Raw genomic sequence first — 26,023 nt, 5'->3', positions numbered from 1 at the left:
ACCCTCTTCCCTCTCTACCACCACCCCCTTCCCCCTACCCCTCTGTCCCTCTTTCACCACTCCCCCTACCCATCCCTCCCCACTCTTCCACTTCTATCCCCTTACCTCACGCCTCTCCCACCCCCACCCATCTCTCTTCCCCTCCCTTCCCTTCTCTCCCTCCCCCTCTTCCCCTCTCCCACCCCCCCCCTCCCTCCCCTCAGCTCTTCCACTCCTTCTCTCCCTCTCTCTCCTCCCCCTCTCCCACTCTCCTCCACCTCTCCCATCCCCTCTCTCCCCCCTCCCCCCCCCCTTCCCTCTCTAACCCCCCCCTTCCCTCTCTCCCCCCACCCCCTTCCCCTATCACTCTGTCCCTCTTCCATCACTCCTGCTACCCCTCTCCTCCTCCCTCCCCACTCTTTCCCCTCTTTCCCCCCACCCCCTCCCCCATCCCCCCCCCCCTCCTCCCCTCCCTCCCCATCCACCTCCCCCCAAGCTCTCTCCCCATCCCTCACCCCCTACCCCCCGCTCTCCTTTCCCTCCCAAATCTATCCCGTTTCCTCCTCCTCCCTCCCCTCTTCTCAAACCCCCCGCAAACGCCGTTCGCAAACGCCGTTGGGGAAACAGATGTCACAATGCCCAATGCTCAAAGGCATTGTTGCCATAGAGGGAGTACAGAGAAGGTTTACCAATGGAGAGAATACAGAGGAGATTTACTAGAATGTTGCCAGGGTTTCATCAACTAAGTTACAGAGAAAGGTTGAACAAGTTAGGGCATTATTCTTTGGAGCGCAGAAGGTTAAGGGGGGACTTGATAGAGGTCTTTAAAATGATGAGAGGGATAGACAGAGTTGACGTGGATAAGCTTTTCCCACTGAGAGGAGGGAAGATTGAAACAAGAGGACATGACTTGAGAATTAAGGGACAGAAGTTTAGGGGTAACATGAGGGGGAACTTCTTTACTCAGAGCTGTGTGGAATGAGCTTCCAGTGAAGGTGGTGGAGGCAGGTTCATTTTTATAATTTAAAAATAAATTGGATAGTTATATGGACGGGAAAGGAATGGAAGGTTATGGTCTGAGCGCAGGTATATGGGACTAGGGGAGAATACGTGTTCGGCACGGACTAGAAGGGTCGAGATGGCCTGTTTCCGTGCTGTAATTGTTATATGGTTATGTGGTTAAGGTTCACCAGACTGATTCCTGGGATGTCAGGACTTTCATATGAAGAAAGACTGGATAGACTCGGCTTGTACTCGCTAGATTTTAGAAGATTGAGGGAGGATCTTATAGAAACTCCTGATTACATTTTGTCGTATTTATGTACACATTTTTAATCAAATCCTTCCCCCCCCCCCCCCAATATTTCAAAAAAAAAAACTGGCATCTCACCCATAGAATCAGCCCCAGCCCCTGGTGAACGTTCCATCGTGTGATGTCACAATGCCCAATGTTCACATATGTCCAATCGGAATGGAGTCATTTACATATGCCTTTGCAGGAGCACCAGCACCCGCTGAACGTTCCATCGTGTGATGTCACAATGTCCAATGCTCAAAGACATTCTTGCCATAGAGGGAGTACAGAGAAGGTTCACCAGACTTATTCCTGGGATGTCAGGACTTTCATATGAAGAAAGACAAGATAGACTCGGCTTGTACTCGCTAGAATTTAGAAGATTGAGGGCAGATCTTATAGAAACGTACAAAATTCTTAAGGGGTTGGACAGGCTAGATGCAGAAAGATTGTTCCAGATGTTGGGGAAGTCCAGAACAAGGGGTCACAGTTTAAGGATAAGGGGTAAATCTTTTATGACCGAGATGAGAAAAATATTTTTCACACAGGAGAGTGGTGAATCTCTGGAAATCTCTGGCAGAGAAGGTAGTTGAGGACAGTTCATTGGCTATATTTAAGATGGAGTTAGATGTGGCCCTTGTGGCTAAAGGGATCAGGGGGTATGGAGAGAAGGCAGGTACAGGATACGGAGTTGAATGATCAGCCATGATCATATTGAATGGTTGTGCAGCCTCAAAGGGCCGACTGGCCTACTGCACTTAATTTCTATGTTTCCCTCTCCTCAACCCTCTCCCTCTCCCACCCAACCCTCTCTCTCCACCCCCCTTCCCTCTCTACCCCACCCCCTTCCTCCTACCCCTCTGTCCCTCTTCCATCACTCCCCCTACCCCTCTCCTCCTCCCTCCCCCCTCTTCTACCCCTCCCTCCACTCTCCCTCCCCACTCTTTGCCCTCTCTCCTCCACCCCTCCCCCCCTCCCTCCCTCCCCCCTCCCCTCCCTCCCCATACCCCCCTCCCCCACATCTCTCTCCCCATCCCCCTCTCTCACTCTCTCCCTACTCCGCTCTCTTTTCCCTCCCAAATCTGTCCCGTTTCCTCCTCCTCCTCTCCCCCTCCCCCCCCTCTTCTCATCCCCCGCCCCCCCACCTGTGTATTTGTGGGGTGGTTAATGTGAGTGTGTTCACTAAGGAAGACATAAATAATTTGCCGGAAATAGCAGGGGACCGCGGGTCAAAGGAGTTGGAGGAATTGAGTGAAATCCAGGTTAGCCGGGAAGTGGTGTTGGGTAAATTGAATGGATTAAAGGCCGATAAATCCCCAGGGCCAGGTAGGCTGCATCCCAGAGTGCTTAAGGAAGTAGCTCCAGAAATAGTGGATTCATTAGTAATAATCTTTCAAAACTCTTTAGATTCTGGAGTAGTTCCTGAGGATTGGCGGGTAGCAAACGTAACCCCACTTTTTAAGAAGGGAGGGAGAGAGAAAACGGGGAATTACAGACCAGTTAGTCTAACATCGGTAGTGGGGAAACTGCTAGATTCAGTTATTAAAGATGGGATAGCAGCACATTTGGAAAGTGGTGAAATCATTGGACAAAGTCAGCATGGATTTACGAAAGGTAAATCATGTCTGACGAATCTTATAGAATTTTTCGAGGATGTAACCAGTAGCGTGGATAGGGGAGAACCAGTGGATGTGGTGTATCTGGACTTCCAGAAGGCTTTCGACAAGGTCCCACATAAGAGATTAGTATGCAAACTTAAGGCACACGGCATTGGGGGTTCAGTATTGATGTGGATAGAGAACTGGCTGGCAAACAGGAAGCAAAGAGTGGGAGTAAACGGGTCCTTTTCACAATGGCAGGCAGTGACTAGTGGGGTACCACAAGGCTCAGTGCTGGGACCCCAGCTATTTACAATATATATTAATGATCTGGATGAGGGAATTGAAGGCAATATCTCCAAGTTTGCGGATGACACGAAGCTGGGGGGCAGTGTTAGCTGTGAGGAGGATGCTAGGAGACTGCAAGGTGACTTGGATAGGCTGGGTGAGTGGGCAAATGTTTGGCAGATGCAGTATAATGTGGATAAGTGTGAGGTTATGCATTTTGGGGGCAAAAAACAGGAAAGCAGACTATTATCTAAATGGTGGCCGACTAGGAAAAGGGGAGATGCAGCGAGACCTGGGTGTCATGGTACACCAGTCATTGAAAGTAGGCATGCAGGTGCAGAAGGCAGTGAAGAAAGCGAATGGTATGTTAGCTTTCATAGCAAAAGGATTTGAGTATAGGAGCAGGGAGGTTCTACTTCAGTTGTACAGGGTCTTGGTGAGACCACACCTGGAGTATTGCGTACAGTTTTGGTCTCCAAATCTGAGGAAGAACATTCTTGCCATAGAGGGAGTGCAGAGAAGGTTCACCAGACTGATTCCTGGGATGTCTGGACTGTCTTATGAAGAAAGACTGGATAGACTTGGTTTATACTCTCTAGAATTTAGGAGATTGAGAGGGGATCTTATAGAAACTTACAAAATTCTTAAGGGGTTGGACAGGCTAGATGCAAGAAGATTGTTCCCGATGTTAGGGAAGTCCAGGACAAGGGGTCACAGCTTAAGGATAAGGGGGAAATCCTTTAAAACCGAGATGAGAAGAACTTTTTTCACACAGAGAGTGGTGATTCTCTGGAATTCTCTGCCACAGAGGGTAGTTGAGGCCAGTTCATTGGCTATATTTAAGAGGGAGTTATATGTGGCCCTTGTGGCTAAGGGGATCAGGGGGTATGGAGAGAAGGCAGGTACGGCATACTGAGTTGGATGATCAGCCATGATCATATTGAATGGCGGTGCAGGCTCGAAGGGCCGAATGGCCTACTACTGCACTTCATTTCTATGTTTCCCTCTCCTCACCCCTCTCCCTCTCCTCACCCCTCTCCCCTCCCCTCTCCCCCCCCCCATCCCTCTCTACCCCCACCCCCTTCCCTCTCCCCACCCGCCCACCCCCCTCCCCTCCCCTACCCGTCTCCTCCTCCCTCTCCCTCCCCACTCTTTCCCGTCTCTCCCTCCACCCCTCCTCTCCCCCTCCTCCCCTCCCTCCCCATCCCCCCCTCCCCCACATCTCTCTCCCCATCCCCTCTCTCTCACCCCCTACCCCGCTCTCATTTCCCTCCCAAATCTGTCATGTTTCCTCCTCCTCCTCTCCCCTCCCTCCCCTCTTCTCACCCACCCCCCCCCCCCCCCCCCCCCACCTGTGAGTTTGGGGGGTGGTTAATTTGAGTGTGATGCCGCAGCCCCTACTCCCCCTCCCACCCCCCCCCCCCCCCCCGCAAACGCTGTTGGGGAAACAGACCCAACGGGTCAGCACTTGGTCTAGTTATTATATAAAAGTCTGTGGCTGCCGCCTGCCGTCCGTCCATCCGGCTGCCTTTCTGCCTTTTGATTCGTTGACGGCTGCTCCTTGCTATCAGCTTCCAACACACTTCAGAACAAAGTTGCAAGACAGGAACACTCTGAACTTTTCACTGCTGCAGCAGGCAGGGGAGGTGCAATTGGAATTTTTTTTTAATCCACTGCTGAGGGAGGCAGGGGAGTGCTGGAATCTTACATTTGGGGACGGCTTCAGTTCCGTTGGAGGAGACGGGTGCATGGTGGAATATTGGGTTGGGGGATCACACACTATTGGGGGAGCAGACCCAACGGGTCTGCACTTGGTCTAGTATATTATTATACCTATATTACTATCTGGAATATATATAGGTATAATAATATATTATATAATATCATTATATCTAAATATAATTATATTATACCTATATTACTATCTGGAATATATCTATCTATCTTTAAAACTCTGTGCCTGACGACTGGCTGCCTTTCTGCCTTTTGATTCGTGCCCAATACTCGCAGATGTCCAATCGGAATGGATCCTTTTACTTTCTTCCTTTGATTCACTGCCACGCCGAATCCAGACGCTCAATCTCCCAGGTCTTTTCCATTTCGGTGGGGATTTCGCTTTTCTTTCTAAGTATCTGCTCCTCATTACATTTCGTCGCCTTTAAGTACACGTTTTTAATCAAATCCTTCTCCCCCCCCACTCACTCATTTCGTCGCCTCCTGTTGGCCAGCGACCATAACGGCTGCTGGCGCCCGCATTTCAACCTCAAGAGACGCCATTTAATTCGACCTTTCAAGAACGGCTTCAGTTTGAGGGTCTCGTCTCCCGTGGGGGCTGCGGGTAGGGAACGGCTGCGTTGGGGGTTATTCTTTTAAAACTCTGTGTGTGTGGGTGGTTGGTGTGTGTGATCCCGCCCCGCCACCCCACCCCCCCCCCCCCCCCCGCAATCGCGTGTTGGCGAAACGGACCCGATTTCGACGACTTCAAGAGACGCTATTTTAAAACGGCCGGGACCCGACTTCGACGACCATGTCTCCCGTGGAGGCTAGAGGTAGGGAACGGCTGCGTTGGAGGGTTCTCCTTTTAAAACTGTGTGTGTGGGGGTGCTTGGTGTGTGTGATGCCGCCCCCCCCCCCCCCCACAATTGCACGTTGGGGTCGAGGCCCACGTCTCCCGTGGGGGCTGCTGGTAGGGAACGGCTACGGGTAGGGAAAGGCTGCGTTGGGGGAGCAGACCCAACGGGTCTGCCATTGGTCTAGTATTATATAATATTATATTAATATATATTATTATACCTATATTATATTACTATCTGGAAAATATATATGTATAATGATATATAGTTTAAATGGACTGCAACACAGAAATAGGCTGCCCATCATGTAATATGGGCATTGGCCACTAGATGGCGCTTACTTTCCCGATCTCATTTTCTAATTACTTTAATTAATCAATGTGCAACATTTCGGCAATGACGAGTTATAATTTCCTTCTCAATTATATTTCATCTAAATCTGTAGAAACTTTCATGTAGTTTGGTGACTTGGGTGACGAAAACTGATTTCTAGACACATTTTTGATGCTCAGCTCACAGCCTATTTGGCTCCACAAATCTCAGGCAGCTTTTTCATTGTAAACCACCACATCCAACATTATTTTCCAGGCTGTGCAATAGCTAATTGAAAATTATTCACAAACTTAAGAATACATGATATATATTTTGACATTCGGGGGAGTGGGATTGTAAAAAAAATCTGAAAATTCATGCATCTCCAAAACTAACATTTAATGGAATTATTCATGCAGCCAGAAAACTGTGGAAAATTAAATAACAAAATTGTAGCTGCTTGAGTCATAATATCATAAATGTCCACATTGCAATAGACGATGAAGCAGCAAAGATAGTTTGGCAGTCTCAATAAACACCATTCAATTTCAAACTGAAAACAAGAAAATCGTGGGCAACATATTTCAATGCCTGCTAGCAGTGAAGCTATTCCCCATAAACAAGGACCCAAACATGCCACTGTGTTATGCATTTGCACTCTATGTTAGAGGGCTAAGTTCTCCATGATGCATATTTATGTATTAACTATTGGAACTGCAATTCTACTGAAACTGCAAACTCTGCTAAACATTCTCTGGTTTAATGATTTGTGCAACGAATTTGAAACAAAATAGGCTTAACAAAGCACAGTAAAAAGGATAGCCTCAATATTACTTATCCAACACAATTAATACAAAAACAATGTGAAGAAATGGTGCATCTTTTTGCTTATTTTAGCAATTCTGAGAGATACAAGCAAGTCACAGTTCAAAGAGAAAATTAATCAATTGATAAATATATTCAAAGAAACATTTAGAAGCTCATAGTACATAACCCATAGTACAAAACTTTTTTTTTTAAAACAGCTTCTCTGGTGATTTTAGTTTAGTTTAGAGATACATCGCAGAAACAGGCCCTTCGGCCCACGGAGTCCGCACCGACTAGCAATCCCCACAAACCAACACTCTCGGACACACACACACACACACACACTGGCCAATTTACATTAGTTTTTATTTACCAAGCCAATTAACTTCAAAACTGTACGCCTTTGGAGTGTGGGAGGAAACCGAAGATCTCAGAGAAAACCCACACAGTCACGGGGAGAACGTACAAACTCCGTACAGGAAGCACCCATAGTCGGGATCAAACTCGGATCTCTGGCACGGTAAGCGCTAAGTGCACAACTCTACCGCTGCCTACTGTGAAGTATTTAACTCTCACAGTAAACAAAATCCTCATATGCTGGGGTGTTTTTTGCAATAGAAATGAACAACGAGGAGATTGGTAGGGCTATTACAAATAATTATTTCATTTTGGATATATGGCCAGGAGTATTTAGCAATTCTTTTATCAAAAAAAGCGAAAGCAGTACAATCAATCTTTACACAAAAGTGAAAGAAAGCATCGAAAATTGCGAACGATACTTAAACAAAAAATTGTACTCACTTTTTTGCCAGTCTACATGTTTTTAACAGGTTCTTCATGTGAACCAGCTGCATTCTCAGCATCTGTTAAAAGTTTTGAAAAAGAAAGGACTACTTCACATGTACTTTTATTATATTTAGGTTATAATTAAAAACAACACTCCTTTGTAAAATATTAGTTTTGTTTTGATGAGAATGAAATTAAGACTAGCTTTCAGACAGGCAAGTGAATTGTTATATTAAAAAAATGCTTTCACACAAGGTTTTTGTATAACTGAACCTCATAACTTTGAAAAATGCTCATTTGAAAAATGCAAGGTTGATTTAGTTAGATGACTAGATTGATGTTCAAAGAGTTCATAAAATAATGAATAGAAGTCAATCCGTTGATTTGTAAAAAACAAAACAAATGAACAAAAATCTTCTGCTCTATTTGATCACTAAATGAAACAAATTTGGCAAAAATAAAAACAAATCAATAATTTGAAAAGCACATTATTCGTGAATCTTTTAACACTTCACTTGGAATGGTATTACATTATAAATGAGTTCTATTGTTAGCAATACAATAGCTAGATTCTTATCATTCAAAGAACACTGCAATTCTGCCACTTTCATAAGTCTCACAGCAGAATCTCTCAATGCTAACTCGGAGAAATTTTGAAGACTGCTTACATGAACTTGATCGAGGGCCTTCACCTTCCGATATAACGCACTGTTCATGTCTTGAACGTTGAAAAGTGGATCATTCCAAATTTTATTCAACAAATCCTTAGAAAAATTACTGACATAATATTTGCTGAACTCCCATTTCCGTAATATTCGGCTTGGAACAACAGACTGCACATTCTCGTGACAGCACTGGCAGAAGTACTTTCCAAGATATTCACAATAACGTAGTCTCTTTATATATTCTGTAAGGTAAAGGTAGAATCAGTTCCATTTAGGAATGTGGGGATTATATACCTTTCAAAGTGTATTTGCATTGCAAAACAAGAGGGATTTCCCCAGAAAAATAGAAATCTATGTTCATCTAAATGCCTTTTTCTCAAGACAATGTTTGATCAAGAAGCCTTGACAAAAATTTCATTTGTCATCAGTGTTATTTGTCATCAGTGTCAATATTACTGCCCTCTTCACATTTAAGACTCCAAATGAGCAGAGACTGAAGGTTTTGTGGCACTTAACAATCTTTTTATAAAAAATATTACTGTAACAGTTTTCTTAATCAACGATTGAAAGGAAAGAAGAAAGAGCTAGCTCAGGTAACGGAAACATTTAAAGGGAACCTGAAGGACATCTTTTTCAGATGTAGTGGTGGGTGGGAAGAAAAGCCAGAGGAAGTGGTAGAGGCAGCTACAATTACAACATTTAAAACACATTTCGACAGGTACATAGATAAGAGATTCAGAGGGGAAAAAGGCCAAACATGGGCAAATGAGACTAGCTCAGGTAGGCAACTCGATTGGTATAGTTGGGTTGAAAGATTCATTTTCGCGTTGTACAACTATGACTTTAAGAACTATCATAGAAATCACATGCCATTTGATATTGGATAATTTTTTAAGTACAATTCATTACAGCAAGCATGATATAACTAGGTTACGTAAGTATAAGCAGAATTTTATCATATTGTTAACATTCAGATTATAACTCACCTGGGTCTGTTCGGATACCACATCCTGCACAGCGGTAATTTTGTTTGGCAACAACCACCTTTCTCCTTTAATAACACATTAATATAAATGGTAAGATATTATTTGATGTTGAGACTGAAACAAAAATTACATTAGACAAGAACAGCCAGCTTGATTTGTATTGCAAATCCTTACTTGGGGGACGGGTGAATATTGAAAATTATTTGTGGCCGAGGTGGTGCCCATTCCAAATTTCCACGGACTCTGATTCGTAGCTGGTAAATATCAGCGTGCTCACCATCATCAGGAGACACTGGAAAGGAGTCTGGAATTGGCAAAAGCTACAGGAAGAAGAAAGTTACTTGACACGGAACTGAAATAATTAGTCAGGAATCAGTTACATTTGCCAACAGGAATAAGTGCTGTGCAAAAGAATAAGGTGAGGAGTGGGCCTCAGGGGAAAGGAAGGATTCAACTTCTCAACACCAGATTTGGATGATTTGAAGAGCTACATTTCCATGGGAAAGCAGCCAACACATTCAAGGACCATTTTCATCTTGGTTATTCCCTCTTCACCCCTCCCATTCAGGCAGAAAATACAAAAGCTTAAAAGCACACACCTGCAGATTCAGAAATAGCTTCTTCCTTCCTGTTATCAGATCAGTGAACAGTCTAGTTTGGTTTAGAGATACAGCACAGGAACAGGCCTTTCGGCCCACCGCATGCAAATCAACCAGCGATCCCCGCACATTAACACTGTCCTACGATTCCATAACTGTCGTTGTGCTTGATGTCCATTGTCACAATGACCGTTACCGGGTCGATACCTCCGTAAGTTAAACCACAGGGGCTCTACTGCTCCTCACAAACCCCAGCGATGTATCCTAGGGTAGTAGTGATTTTTGGGCGTGTTAATTATTTTTCTTATATTCGCATTTAATATATCAAAAACATCATGGTGTGTAAAACACAACAACCGTTTATGGTATATTTTCCAACTTTAAATCAAAAAAAATGTGGGGGCATAAATTGGTCATCAAAACTAAGAAACTGAGCCAATCTTCAATTTGGCACCACACTGTCTCTTGTTTACCTTTCGTACGTACCAAGTCGCTAGCTTCATTCCTTTATGTCAATCTCCGGAAGCTCCACAATGACCATGACGGAGACATTTAACTTACTAAAAAATCATCCCAAATCAAACCATCCGATGAATCATCGGCCATCGATATAGCTCAAATCAATGCGGTAATGTACCGTTTTTTCTATCTATGGATTTAATTTGGTTTTCTCTAATAATGTAACGTTCGTTTTCTGGGACACCAAACCTTTGCGGGTCCCCCGCAACGTACGTTTATGTGCATGATGTGTAACGCAGATGGATGCAGTATTCTACTACGTGATCAGGCGAATTAAGTGAAAACGGTGTTTGCAATTTTATTGTTCCATGTGGTATTCATAAATATAGAAAGGATTAAGCAATACGTGCACTTTACTGTGCCAACCAGGTCACTGGTGGACACCACGCGACCACCGTTACATAAAATGTATTTGCGTATTCTGATGACATTTTCGGAAACCTGCCATCAATATGCTATCTTTTCTTTTTTTTTTATACTATGTTAGTCATAAACACAATAAAGTGCTTGTCAACATTTTTGAAAGAATTTGAAATTTGACCATCTTTGTCTCATTATTGTGTGCCAGTATTGTAAAAAGACACATATACAAGTGCAAGATGGCAAAATTAAATTTCTCACCTTCTGAGGAGCATCATGCTCTGGGACCAACCAGTCCAGTTCAGATGCAGCAGGAAGTTGCATGCCCTCAAACTGTTTCAGCAGACCCATAGCAACAGCCTCAGCCGAGTTGGAATGAAGGAATGAAAATGAACTGCAACAAAAATTTAATTACAGTAATGATTTAGGCCATTTCATTCAAAAATCACAACACTGGTGCAGGTTGAGCACTGATTTTCTGGCACCCTCGGTTCCAAAGTCTGACCTGTTTCTCTGGACCAACATGGGTCATGTGATAATGAAACAACAATACACCTCTGGCCTGCGAATGACACCCCTCCCATGTCTCTAAAGCACCATGGAATGGCAGAAACTGAAAAACTAATGTAAAATGTAAAATGAATGTGAATGGAATGGCCTGCCTGGCTCGCACATTCTCCAGGGCCGTTCAGAGCCCCGGTTCCGACCTTAGTCCCGATTCGCAATATGCACCAGCAAGCCCTTCTTCACCCACCGAAAGGGCACAAAGTGCTGGAGTAATTCAGTGGGTCAGGATCGCTGGAGAACATGGATAGGTGGCTTTAAGACCCTTCCTCAGCCTGATTCAGTCGGCTGAGTTACTCTATCATTTTGTGTTACAGTGTGCCCCATCGTTCACCGTGGGGCTCCCTCCCCTCTCACCTGCTGTCGCTTCCACAGCGCAGTGTCGGCAACTCCAGGAGAAGAGGCGACAGCAGTGGTGGGGGAGCTGGCCCATCGCAGCAGCGGCCCTGGCCCGCAGACGGTGCGGTAAAGAAGCACCAACTCCAGCTCAACCCCGCCCGTCCCGCCGACGGGACAGGCAGAGTCGAGCAGGGGTCGGCGCCTCCCCTCCGCGTTGCCTACGGGCCTGGGTCGACACTCCCGTCCGCGTCTTCTGGACAGAAGACCCTCCTTCAGACTTGCTACACATTAGACTTTTGCGCCGTGGTTGAGAAGGATGGGAGCAGGGATTTCCACGGGCGCAAGGAACAAATTACCTAAACTTTGCGTTGAGTGAACTGAGTGTTCTTAACGTCCTCGTCGTACACCGGCGTTTTGTGAGAGTGGTTGGATCCCAACTTCAGCTCAACCAACGACGGTCACATTATCCAGACAGGCGGCGGGGGATCAGGAGCTTTTGTGAGGCATCGGCGATGCTCTGGAATCCTAGTCAGCCGCCTCCGAGCAGCGGGATCGAGGAGGCAGCGCCCGACCCGGGGAGGAGAGGTGCCAGTTCTTCCTGCGGCGAGCAGGGAGGCACCAGCTACCACGTGCCGCTCACCTGTCGGGCGCTGACTTCTCGATCCAGGGATCCAACTACTCTCACAAAACGCCGGTGTATGACGAGGACGGTAAGAACACACAGTTCACTTAATGCAAACTTTAGGTCATTTGTTGCTTGTGCCCGCGGAAATCTCCAGCAGGGTCGAGACGTGGAGGTTCTGAAGTTTCATTCTCTCAATTGGGGTGGAAGATTGCAACCTTCACATGGTCCGCCCTGTTTCGACAATGCAATCAACTCGGCGCGCACAAACGGAAGATCAAATAGAACAAGTTGTCCAACAACTTTAGGCTGTGCACGCCACACGAAAGAAGAAGATTCTCTCAATTGAGGACATTTTCTCGACTCGCCAAGAAGCAACAAGCCATGGCTTTACCAGTGGTTGTCGGTCTAACTGAAACCTCTTTCCCCCACCTCTCAGTCTCTCCCTGTCTCTCACTCGCATCTACCCCCGCTCTCTCTCTCAATCTCTCGCTGTTACACCCCGCTCTCCCCGCTGCCAGGCACCCCGTTCACTTTATTTAATTTCTCGAATGACCTTTGAAAAATCCCATGATTCCTTGTGATTTTTGGAATAAACTGACTTATTTTGGCGGGAAAAGGTGGCATATGATATGCTTGCTTTCATACGTCAGGATATTGAGTCACGGAAGTCATGATGCAGCCATATAGAATAGTTCTGGTCACCCAATGTTTGGAAGGATGTGAAGGTGAAGCCAAGGTTTATGCCTGTATTAGGGGGTGTTGGCTACAGGAAGAGGTTCGACAGTTTTGTATTGTTTTCTCTGGAACATCTGAGAATACGGGGAGACCAGATAGATGTATATAAAATTATGAGAGGCATAGATAGGTTAGACAGAAGGAACCTTTTCCCCCAGGATGGAAAAATGAAATTCTAGAGGGCTCAAGTGTAAGATGCGAAGGGCAAAGTATAAAGGAAATGTGTGGGGCAAGTTGTTTTTTTTATATACACAGAGGGTGGTGAGTGTGTGCAACACACTGTCAGGGGTGGTGACTGAGGTAGATATGATAGTGGCATCTGATAGGCTTTGGATAACCATATGGACATGCAGGAAATGGAGGGATCTGAATTATGTGCAGGCAGGTAAGAGTTGGTCTTGACATTGTGGGCTGAAGGGCCTGTTCTTTGCTGTACTGTTCTATAAACCTTTTACAGAAGGATTCTGGCTATAATGGAGTCAGTAAGAGTGGATCCAGGCATGGGAAGTCACAAAAATCTACTTCCTGGAGAAGAACCATTGGAAGAGAAAATGTGAATAACAAATGAATACTACTTTAACTCCATCTAAATGTTGATAGAAATTTGACAGGAATGGTAGTCAGAATGTTGCACATGCTTGAAATAAGTGGAATAAAAACAGAATGTTCTAAATATCTAGGTTGGGTAAAACATTAAGAGAGACCCTTAAGGTGTCAGTCAACAATTTTTCATTGGACATTTTCTTATTTCAAAGCTACATAAGGGAAGCTGTATGTATCACAATATAATCATCACACTTTACACAAATTTAACATTGAATTTAAAAGCCATTTTTCAAGGTTGAATCAGGCTATTTGAATTGCTAGTTTTGTAAAGTGAAGGTGAAAATTATTGTCTAGAAATGCGTCAATTTTTCTGACATTTAACAACTTATTTTACATAGACTTACATGGGCTCGGAGTTCGTTACTGACTTGGCGCTTGAAGCCAGACTCCTCCTAATATCAGCATCTGGAAAACAAAAACATAGCAATGGAGACTAACTTAAAATAAAGTCAGAATCTGAAACTCACAGACCAATGTTTCAAGATATCATTGAACACAATTGTCCTTTCATAGTTTGAACAATGATTATATAAGTAGAGATACCGATTTTTCCGTTTTCACGTGGCATTTCACACACACCCCCAACAAAAGAATGGAATTTATTCAAACTCAAGATTTTCAAATCTGTGTAACACCATTCACTGTGAGATGCTGAATCAGTTTGTTAAAGTTGCCCACTTTACTAAATGCTTTCAATGTGCATCAGAGAAGGGGGGGCAAGGGGGTGAGGGATGACGCATAACCATTCATGCCATTCTTAGTAGTTACTAGGAGCAAATGCCTCTGAATATCATGTGTCCATTATTCTAGTAAAAGAGAAGAAAATGAAATGGAAATGAAAATAGAGCTGTTCTAAATAGCAGGTACACAAAATTGCTGGAGAAACTCAGCGGGTGCAGCAGAATCTATGGAGCGAAGGAAATAGGCGACGTTTCGGGCCGAAACCCTTCTTCAGACTGATGGGGGGTGGGGGGGGAGAAGGAAGGAAAAAGGGAGGAGGAGGAGCCCGAGGGCGGGGGGATGGGAGGAGACAGCTCGAGGGTTAAGGAATGGGAGGAGACAGCAAGGGCTAGCAAAATTGGGAGAATTCAACGTTAATGCCATCAGGACGCAAACTACCCAGGCGGAATATGAGGTGCAGTTCCTCCAATTTCCGGTGTTGCTCACTCTGGCAATGGAGGAGACCCAGGACAGAGAGGTCGGATTGGGAATGGGAGGGGGAGTTGAAGTGCTGAGCCACCAGGAGGTCAGGTTGGTTATTGCGGACTGAGCGGAGGTGTTCGGCGAAACGATCGCCCAACCTCCGCTTAGTCTCCCCGATGTAGATCAGCTGACATCTAGAGCAGCAGATGCAGTAGATGAGGTTGGAGGAGATACAGGTGAACCTTTGTCGCACCTGGAACGACTGCTTGGGTCCTTGAATGGAGTCGAGGGGGGAGGTGAAGGGACAGGTGTTGCATTTCTTGCGGTTGCAACGGAAAGTGCCCGGGGAGGAGGTGGTACGGGAGGGAAGGGAAGAATTGACAAGGGAGTTGCGGAGGGAGCGGTCTTTGCGGAAGGCAGACATAGGGGGAGATGGGAAGATGTGGCGAGTGGTGGGGTCACATTGGAGGTGGCGGAAATGGCGGAGGATTATGTGTTGTATTTGCTGGCTGGTGGGGTGAAAGGTGAGGACCAGGGGGACTCTGCCCTGGTTGCGAGAGCGGGGATGGGGAGAGAGAGCACAGTGTTGCGTGGTATGGATGAGTCCCTAATAGCAACTGGATATAACAGTTACCCAGGGCGGCATAGTGGCGCACCAGTAGATTTGCTGTGGCCTTACAGCGCCAAAGACGCGTGTTTAATCCTGACCAAGGGTACAACCTGTATGGAGTTTGTACGTCCTCCCCGTGACCAGAGTGGATTTTATCCCGGTGCTGCGGCTTCCTCCCACACTCCAAAGACAGACAGTTTTGTAGCTAATTGGCTTAGTAAAATTGTAACCTGTCCGTAATGTGTCGGATAGTGTTAGTGTGCAGGGATCGCTGATCGGCAGGGACTCGATGGGCCAGAGCCTTTCTCCACGCTGTATTTCTAAACTAAAAGTATTGATCCAATACTGCAAGCAACTTTCCTTTTCATGCAACTGCATAGTGTAAATGGAGTTGCATTTTGTTTTAAACCAGATTTTCTAAATGAATGCCACAAGGCATATCAAGTAAAGCAGTAATGCTTTGCTGTATATCTTGAATAATGCTAATTTGACATTTTTATGCACAAGTATCACAAAGGTGCCACCTTGCAAATCTTTATGACCAACAGGCAACATTATCTGTGCAAAATAATTTTTGTATCAGCAATATCAATATTGTTGAGGCAAACTATCATAAAAGAAATCTGAAGTCAAATGTAGACAAGGTATTTGACTAAACTTTGAACAATATGGTAACAAAGAACAGTTGTAAATGTAGAAACTTTGAACACTCAGAAATGTAACCTTCGTAATGCTTAACAGACATTTCAGACCAAATCATAAAAGTGGAGAACATCGAGAAAACAACAACACGGCCAGAAGGACCATTCCTCAGAAGTTAACGGTTTCAACTGTAATACATTAATCTTTAAGGTCAATCCATTAATATTGCATTTACATTTAAATTACGATTAGCAGCACAGGGAAGGGGAGATGGGACAATATTAAAATCAGTTTAGGTGCGAACAAAAACGATTTACCATCTTTGTAAACCGCATCTATTGACAGTGTTCAACATGAATTTTCCTAATTTATTTGGGGAATGTGGAAATGAATTACTGTTCTGGCTGGACAGTCAGCCTCTGACCAGCTTCCATAACCCTGGTTTTTATGTGGCCGGTCCAGATAAATTGCTGATCAGTGGTAATTCTCAGGATATGGATGGTGAGAATTTGGTGATGATAATGCCAATAGTGCTGATTAAGTTAGAAATACCATTTGTGTTTTTATCATCACAAGAAAATTCATACGTATTCTGCCTTCTGCACAAAGTCTCAGTGCATTTTGAAAAATGCCCAAAAGAGGTGCCATAATGAAATCTATGTCAGGACTATATATTGACATGTCAAACAGTAATATGCATTCCTGAGAGAGCAGTTAATTTTGATCTCTGACACCATGGCACAAGGATTCATTATTATTTTCAAAGGCACATTTCTCAGAGCTCCAAATGTAGCTATCGTCGAAACATTAAAGTGTTAAGTTTAGAAACAAACCAGTAGCCACCAGGGTTTCACTGGTCTGTTACATTTGGAATGTATTCTAGTATTTGATACACTCATGAGGGGAATTTAAATGAAAATGAAAAGGAACAATAACAATGAATCTTCTTTCAACTCATTCACTGTAAACAATATAATGCAGGTATAAAAGAACAGATTCTATCTATTCAAAGATAACAGTGTATTCTGCATTTTTTAATGAATGGTCCTTCCTTGAGCCTAAAACAAAAATCAACACAAAACACCAAAGAACTCCAGGGAGAGCTGCAGCCTTTTACAATAAATCTACATGCCTTTAATTAACCTCAATTCAGACCCTCAGTGTTGCAGTGAGTTGGGTGATATTTGCCAGGTAGCATTAAAGGTACAACTGCCTCTGCAGATCCAGATTAGATGGAAAATAATTGAGGTTCCTATTCAAATTCAAAATGTGTTCATAGATTGTGTAAATCATCAACTAAAGTGCCATCTCATCTTGTATAGGACACAGATCACTGAATATTTAGTGCCAATATTCTTATGCTGCCCTTGATTCACGAAAAGGTGGCAATCTGGCAAAACATTAAGTGAAAATTTATAGATCGAAGAGACATTTCCCATTAGATTAAAAATATAAAATTTTTGTTATGTACCAGTTTGATTTTTTAATCCTGGTTTTAAAGAATTTAACACTTAAAAATTCTACAATACGACCGTGTGCAAAAATGAAATATCTAAAAAATTGGTAAATACATACATAGGTGCCTTTTCAAGGTTGGCTCTAAGTAAAATATTCAAAATGTCTTTTTCCACTTCCTTAACAGTTCGCACACTACTACACCAGCACTCTTCTCCAGCGCCAGCCACATTTCTATGTCCATCTAATACATGAACTCCAAGCCCCTCCAATTACTTCTCCACTCCTTGGCATCACTCTGAAACAGTCGAGAGTCAAACGGATTGCAAACTTTGTGGGCAATGAAGATGGTCCACCTGCCGGTCCAATATTTCAATAGCTTTTACTGCTAACATTAAACATTGTTTATTACAGTGGAAGAGAGCTCAAATAAAGGATAGATATCCTAAAGTGTTCATCGTGTCAGCCAAAGTTCATGTACAGAACAACTGCCAATCTAGGGACTCGTGCATATCTCTTTTTGCATCTCACACTAATTACTGTTAAGTAAAGAATCTTGGGGAAATTTGTAATGAAAAATTTTCAAATGCTTACAATAAACCCTCATTAAAACTGGGCTACAAGGAAAACATTATAAATACAGAGATGAAAAAGATTAAAATATTTAAATTATTGGCAATAGACTGAGCTCTCCCTTAAGTACTGTGGAAATAAGAATTGGAAGGAAAGAAAACAACAACAAAAAAAATCAGACAACATCTAAGTCACTAATGAAGTACCTGAAAACAATGATGCCATTGATGCTGAGAGCCCATTCGCTGACATATGTATGAGGTTGGACTCATCAATACAATCTGTGTGATACAGTGATAATAAGATTCACATCATTCCAATGACATTTACCAGCTGCAATTGTTAAAACAAATAGTATGCCGGCAGGATGCATACTATGCTCTGTCCCAAAAGACCATAACTAAACCAGACCGTCACATTCTGGAACACTTATCCGTTCAATGGATCTTTTCAAGTCAAAAGAAACTCCATGGATTTCACATGAAAATACAAGTTCACATTTTAATGCAATGTTCAGCAGTATAACACATAAATAAAACTCTCCACATTATTTAACAATCAGAAGATTTCTTTTCCGAAAATAGTCATGATTTCTGACCAATTCTCACTTCTACCTGAAGCTCAAAAGGTAAATTAAGATATCGTGACAATGTCAAACTATAGCATTAGTCCAATCAAGGACAACTACGTCACCAGTACAGTTTTCACTTGTTTTACATTTTGTTCCTTATGCCTGTGCGACTGAAAATATACCTTTTAACTCAAATTCGTCTACTCCGTCAGTTGTGGATCCAGAATCTGATAATGGTGCAGAATCATAGGAACTGAAAGGAGATCCGCTTTCAGTGGTGGTAAAAGCTATGAAGAGAAAAATATTTGTTTCAATTTTGCATTTTACTGCAGGGAATAAATTGGCATCTGAACTAAAACAAGTGCAAAATTGACATACCTAATAAAGGACATGTTTATACATTTTGCTTTCACCATATAGAAATTACAGCTGTGTTTATACATAGTCCCCCCCCCATTTCAGGGAACCGTAATGTTTGGGACACATGGCTTCACAGGTGTTTGTAATTGCTCAGGTGTGTTTCAATGCCTCCTTAATGCAGGTATAAGAGAGCTCTCAGCGCCTCGTCTTTCCTCCAGTCTTTCCATCACCTTTGGAAACTTTTATTGCTGTTTATCAACATGAGGACCAAAGTTGTGCCAATGAAAGTCAAAGATGCCATTATGAGACCGAGAAGCAAGAATAAAACTGTTAGAGACATCAGCCAAACCTTAGGCTTACCAAAATCAACTGTTTGGAACATCATTAAGAAGAAAGAGAGCACTGGTGAGCTTACTAATCGCAAAGGGACTGGCAGGCCAAGGAAGACCTACACAGCGGATGACAGGAGAATTCTCTCTAAAATAAAGAAAAATCCCCAAACACCTGTCCGACAGATCAGAAACACTCTTCAGGAGTCAGGTGTGGATTTGACAATGACCACTCTCCGCAGAAGACTTCATGAACAGAAATACATAGGCTACACAACAAGATGCAAACCACTGGTTAACTGCAAAAATAGGATGGCCAGGTTACAGTTCGGCAAGAAATACTTAAAAGAGCAACCACAGCTGTGGAAAAAGGTCTTGTAGATGGATGAGACGAAGATTAGCTTATATCTGTGATGTGAAGAACAAAGTATGGAGGAGAGAAGGAATTACCAAAGATCCAAAGCATACCACCTTATCTGTGAAACACGGTGGTGGGGGTGTTATGGCCTGTGCATTGTTGGCTGCAAAAGGTACCGGCTCACTTATCTTCATTGATGATACAACTGCTGATTGTAGTAGCTTAATTAATTCTGAAGTGTGTAGACACATCCTATCTACTCAAGTTCAAACAAATGCCTCAAAACTCATTGGCTGATGGTTCATTCTACAGCAGGACAATGATCCCAAACATACTGCTAAAGCAACAAAGGTTTTTCAAAGCTAAAAAATTGTCAATTCTTGTGTGGCCAAGTAAGTCACCCGATCTGAACCCAAATGTGCATGCCTTTTATATGCTTTTTTTTAATTTTATTTTTATTAGAAGTACAGTAAATTACAATAATACACATCAGATATATCTTATTACATTTGTTGTACCACTTCGTTTTTCGAGCTTTAAAAAAGATAGAAATAAAAGAAGTAAGGAAAGTGAGCAAGAATCGTGACGGTGCAGGAAAGTGTTGGGAAAAGAAAGCCCCTTAGGGAAGAAGTTAGAGAAGGAAGTAAAGAAAGGAAATAAGACCCTAGAAAGAAAAGGAAAAAAAAGGAAAAACAATCGCTCTATTGTAACAGAAAACTCGCAAAAAAGGATATACCAACCGTGTTTTTTTTTTAATTTATTTTATACCCCCCGTTACCAGATCCTGGTACCATTTATATTTTAAATTACTATTTCACCTTATGCTTGTAATAGTTCCATAAACCACGTCTTTTGGAAGTGGTCTGCTTTGCCTGCTAGGAGGAGTCTCATCTCTTCCAAGTGTAGTGTTTCGAACATGTTTGAAATCCACATTTTTATTGTTGGTATTGGAGCATTTTTCCAAAATTTGAGTATAAGCTTTTTTCCCCATTATTAGCCCGTAATTAAGTAAGTTCTTTTGAAACGCGTTTAATTCGGGGTTACCTTCCGATATTCCAAAAATGATCCATTCTGCTTTTGGTACAAGTTTTATTTTAAATAATTTTGTGAAGATTTCAAATATTTAGTTCCAAAATGTTTGGATTTTTATACAAAAAACAAAAGAGTGCGCTATGGTAGCTTCTTGTGACTGACATTTATAACAAATCCAATCCAATCCAACTTTATTTGTTAAGCACTTTAAAAAACAACCAAAGTTGACCAAAGTGTACAGAAAAAAAATAAGCAAGACATCATAAAACAGGCAGAATAACAGAACATACAGCTAACATGAGGCGCATAAATTACATACGAAATTCAACAATAAATTAAAAGACATAAAACATGAGTATGAACCACGCAGTAAAATTAAGCAAATAAAGTAAATAAATAAGTCGACACCTTACTGGTCTACAAAGGCCACGGAGAATAGATGTGTCTTCAGGAGTGATTTAAAAACAGCTAGAGAAGGGGCCTGTTTAACGTGTAGAGGCAATTCATTCCATAATCTCGGTGCTGACACAGCAAAGGCACGGTCCCCTCTGAGCTTCCGCTTAGTTTTAGGCCCACTCAGGAGCAGCTGATCATCTGACCTGAGAGAGCGGGTGGGTGTATAAGGGTGAAGAAGCTCAGATAGGTAGGACGGGGCAAGACCATTTAGGGATTTAAAAGCAAATAAAATAATTTTAAAATGAATCCTATACTGAACAGGCAGCCAGTGGAGTGAGGCTAAAATGTGTGAAACGTGATCATGTTTTCGTGTGCCAGTTAAGAGACGAACAGCTGCATTCTGTACCATCTGGAGACGGGCGATGGAGGACCGACTAACCCCCACATACAGTGCATTGCAGTAATCCAGCCGAGTGGTAACAAATGGGTGAGACATTGGGGAAAAGTTTATTTATTTTAGTTTTTGAATAATATAGTCTATGTAATGTTTTATATTGAATTAGAGTATGTCGTACGTTGATCGAGCATTTATGCACATATAGTAAGTGTTTATCCCAGCTCTCTTTTGAAATTTTTATAGCTAGTTCTTGTTCCCAGTCTCTTCTAATGCCATCGGTTGTAGGTATTTCTATATTTAAAATAATGCTGTATAAGTATGATATTAGATTTGCTGATTCAGCCTTTGTCTTCATGGCTTCGTCCAATAAGTCTGGGAACATGTTATGATAGTCTTTTGTGTATTTTTTCAGATAGTCACGGATTTGAAGATATTTAAAATATTGATTATTTTTCAAATTATATTTCAGTTGTAATTGTTGAAATGATAATAATTTTCCTAATTCATACAAGTCTCCGAGCGTTTTGATTCCCATTCTTTCCCATTGTGTAAATGATTTATCTATAATTGAAGGTTTAAACGACGGGTTATTGACTATTGGCATTAAAAGAGATAGATTTCTTAATTTTAGATTCTGTTTTATTTATTTCCAAGTTCTAATTGTGCTATGTTTCATTGGATTTTTATTATAATTTTTGTTATTCAGATTCATTGGTGAGAGGAGAGTCGCTCCTGTATTACACGGAGAGCTGTCCTCTCTCTCCATTACAATCCAGTCCACCTGCTGGGCAGAATTGTCCAGCAGGTGAATCATATTTTTAATATTTACTGCCCAATTATAGTACATAAAATTAGGGAGCGCTAGACCACCCATCTCTTTTGATTTACTAAGGTGTGCTCTTTGTATTCTGTGGGATTTATAATCCCATATAAAATTTGTAATGTCTGAGTAGTTTTTTGAAAAACTTTTTTGGAAGATATATTGGAATTGATTGAAATAAATATAGGATTTGTGGTAAAAAGATCATTTTTATAGCATTTATTCGACCTATTAAAGACATCGGGAGCATTTTCCAGAATTTGATTCGATTATTTAGTTTCTTAAGTAAGGGGCTATAATTGGCGTTAAACATAGCGTGATAGTTTCTAGTGATTTCAATTCCTAAATATTTAAATTTTTCTGTGGCTATTTTAAAGGGAAATTTCAAGAGATGTGTTGAGTCTTTCGGTTTTATCGACATAATTTCACTTTTGTTCCAGTTTATTCTGTATCCTGAGAAAGATCCAAAGTCCTCAATTAGATTTAATATGTTTGGTATACTGATTTAGGGTTTTGTGATAAACAGTAATTCATCGTCTGCATATAAGGATATTTTGTTATTTGAATATTTAGTATTATAACCGTAAATATCCAGGTGTGTTCTAATTTTTTCAGCTAAAGGTTCAATTACCAGAGCGAATAACAGCGGTGATAATGAACATCCTTGTCTATTGCCCCTTGTTAATTGGAATTTCGTAGATAGTATATTATTAGTTAATATTCTAGCCGTGGGTTTGTTATATAATAATTTTATCCATGCTATGAAGTTCTCTCCCATTTGAAATTTTTGCAATACTTTAATCATATAATCCCATTCTACTTGATCAAACGCTTTTTCTGCGTCCAATGAAATGATAGCTATCTCTTGTTCTTGAGTTTTGTGAGTGCATTATGTTAAGCAGACGTCTCAGGTTATTAAATGAATGTCTCTTAGGTATAAATCCCGTTTGATCCTCATTTGTTAATTTACTAGTCTTCTAGCTAGTGTTTTCGCTAATATTTTTTGGTCCGTATTTAACAAAGCAATAGCTCTATATGAGCCTGGTTCTTCTATATCTTTATCTTTTTTAAGGATTAATGTGATCATTGATTCTGCTAGTGTTTCAGGTAAGATTTGTTCTTTAAAAGCGTATGTATACATTTTCTGTGGACGTGGTGTAACTATGTCGTAAAAACATTTGTAAAATTCATTACTGAATCCGTCTGGTCCTGGTGTTTTTCCATTCTTAAGTGAGTTTATTGTGTCTTCTATTTCCTTAGATGTAATTTGTGCTCCTCTTGTTCCTTCAGTTCTAGTTTTGGAAGGTTACAATTGTCCAAAAATTCTGAAACTTTATTATTGTCTATTAGCGTTTTTGATGTGTATAAATTCTTGTAAAATTGAGCAAATCTTTTATTGATATCATTAGGTAGTGTTCACAATTCCCCTCTATCTGATTTAATCTTTAAAATTGCACGATCTTTTTCCCGTTTTTTTAGTTGGCGTGCCAAATCTTTATGGGGTTTATCCCCAAAGTCGAAATGTTCTTGTTTTGTAATTTGGAATAATCTTATAACCTTCTCTGATAATAATTTATTTAGCTTAAATTTCAGTATTAAAATTTTATTATGTTTATCCATAGTTGGATCTTTAGCATTATCTATATCTAGTTTTCTGATTTGTTCTTCTAATTGTCTTTGTTCATTCTTATACTTTTTGTTTTGGAAAGCTTGATACGAGATGATGACTCCTCTAATAAATGCTTTGAAGGATTCCCATAATAAAGTGGGGGATATATCTGGTGTATCGTTTGTCTCAAAAAATAGGTCCATCTGTTATTTTAGATATATACTCCCTTGTGGGTCTTTCAAAATTTACGAGTTAAACCTCCAGAACGATTTGTTCGTAGACATTCCTTCTAATTTTAGAACGAAAGTTAGCGGGGAGTGATCTGAAATCGTATTGGTGCGATATTTAGGGTTCATAGTATAAGGGATTAGTTTTGTATCCACTAGGAAGTAGTCTATACGCGAGTATGTTTTGTGTACCATTGAATAAAACGAGTATTCCCTTCCAGTCGGATTCGCGATCCTCCAGACGTCTGCTATATTTGTATTTTTTATATATGTATTTAAGAGTTCACTAGTTTTAGATTTCATATTACCTCTTTGTTTTTGCATCGATTTATCTAAGTACGGATCTAAAACACAGTTGAAGTCTCCGCCAATTATAACATTTTGGTAGTTAAATTCTGCGATTATATTCAGGATTTTATTAAAAAATTGAGGATTATCGAAATTGAGCGCATATATGTTTACCAAGGTGATTGGCGTAGCAGGGATCTCTCCTGTAACTATAAGATATCTCCCTTCCTTATCTGATATAATGTTCTTTGATTTGAATGGTATTCCTTTGCGAATAATGATTGCGGTGCCTCTGGATTTCAAAGTATATGAGGAGTGAAATGTTTGGCTTATCCAATTCTCCCTCAATCTCATCTGATCTTGATGTTTAAGGTGCGTTTCTTGTAGAAAAGTAATATCCGTGTTATATGATTTCAACTGAGCTAGTATTTTGCCCATTTTAATTGGTTCATTAATACCACTTATATTCCAGCTACACAATGTGATTCCTGCCATTTTCTTTTGTTTATCATCTTGCATTTTCTCTGATTTTAATACCCTTATTTATTATGGTGCATCCATACCTCAGGACTCTGGATATTTGGGTTAGCTGTAAGGGTTAACCTGAAACAGGCTCCTGGAATTATGCCAGGTGCCTGAGTCTTCTCCCTTCCCCACACAAACTACATAACACTTAAACATTCAGTATTATCTACTTTAATTCTAAAATTTGTTATCTCTATATACGCGCTAGTCAGTCTTTTTAGCACATTATTACATTTTGCCCATTATATAGTTCAGGTTAGTTTCCATTTATATTTCTATATTAGTATTGTTAATTATTGTTAATTCTCTATATTTTGTAAAGCTGTTTTAAGATCTTAAACCGCCATTTGTCCTTGTGATGTTTTCCAAATTCGGCTCTGCTGTTCGTCTCTGCGTTGCTTATCAGTCTTTCCTTCATTTTGAACAAAGGATGTCCTTGAGTTGAATTCCAAAGCGTCCAAAGGAGATAAGGTGTCTAGACTGGCGCACATGGAAATGATCTTCCATTTTAAACTTTTAGAGAATAGTATTTCTTCCCTTATCTTCAGGTGTTCTCTATGAAGTAATAAAAGGAAATAAATTGTCCATATCGTCCCGCTGCCTTGATTAATCTTCTGTTTCTGCCACAATCTCTTGGGCATATTTATAAGATGCGTCCGAATTAGTGAAAGTTTTCTCTTTTCCCTTGAAAGTAATGCGCATCCTGGCCGGATAAAAAACGCCACATCTGACATCTTTAACTCCATGGAGAATCTGTCTTGTCTGTGCGAACTTTCTTCTCTTTTGCACGATCTCATAGGGATAATCCCGGAGGAGTTTGATAGTGTCATTTCCAAAGGTTATCTTCACTCCATATTTGATTTTTTTCATCAGCTCTTCAAGTGCTGAAATGTCCCGAAGTTTGACTATGATCTGTGGTGGGTGGGCTGGATCTGCTTGTGATCTTGGCTTAAATCTAGGTATTCGATGTGCCACTTCAATTTCCGGTTGCACAGGTAAATTGAGTAATTTTTTGATTAAGTTGGCAGTGAACTCACGGGCGTTATTTCCCTC

At 41.5% G+C, this 26,023-nt stretch overlaps 1 protein-coding gene across 3 annotated transcripts in view; it reads right to left on the bottom strand.

Annotated features, from left to right (window-relative positions):
* rubcn (rubicon autophagy regulator) overlaps positions 1-26,023 on the bottom strand; it is a 91,537-nt gene that overhangs the window by 26,195 nt on the left and 39,319 nt on the right. For 2 of the 3 annotated variants that reach the window (XM_055645446.1, XM_055645447.1), the window contains 8 exons: positions 18,812-18,916; positions 18,265-18,339; positions 13,980-14,040; positions 11,028-11,160; positions 9,463-9,608; positions 9,289-9,353; positions 8,306-8,544; positions 7,653-7,714 (listed from right to left, as the gene is read on the bottom strand). In XM_055645446.1, the coding sequence (XP_055501421.1) occupies positions 7,653-7,714; positions 8,306-8,544; positions 9,289-9,353; positions 9,463-9,608; positions 11,028-11,160; positions 13,980-14,040; positions 18,265-18,339; positions 18,812-18,916 (886 nt within the window). The remainder of the gene's footprint in view (positions 1-7,652; positions 7,715-8,305; positions 8,545-9,288; positions 9,354-9,462; positions 9,609-11,027; positions 11,161-13,979; positions 14,041-18,264; positions 18,340-18,811; positions 18,917-26,023) is intronic. The other variant, XM_055645448.1, reaches the window with a different exon arrangement.

Source organism: Leucoraja erinacea, chromosome 14 (genome assembly GCF_028641065.1).
Source record: "Leucoraja erinacea ecotype New England chromosome 14, Leri_hhj_1, whole genome shotgun sequence".
Taxonomy (NCBI): Eukaryota; Metazoa; Chordata; class Chondrichthyes; order Rajiformes; family Rajidae; genus Leucoraja; species Leucoraja erinaceus.
Note: the sequence above shows the minus strand (reverse complement) of the source record. Positions and strands in the feature narration are given on the sequence as shown.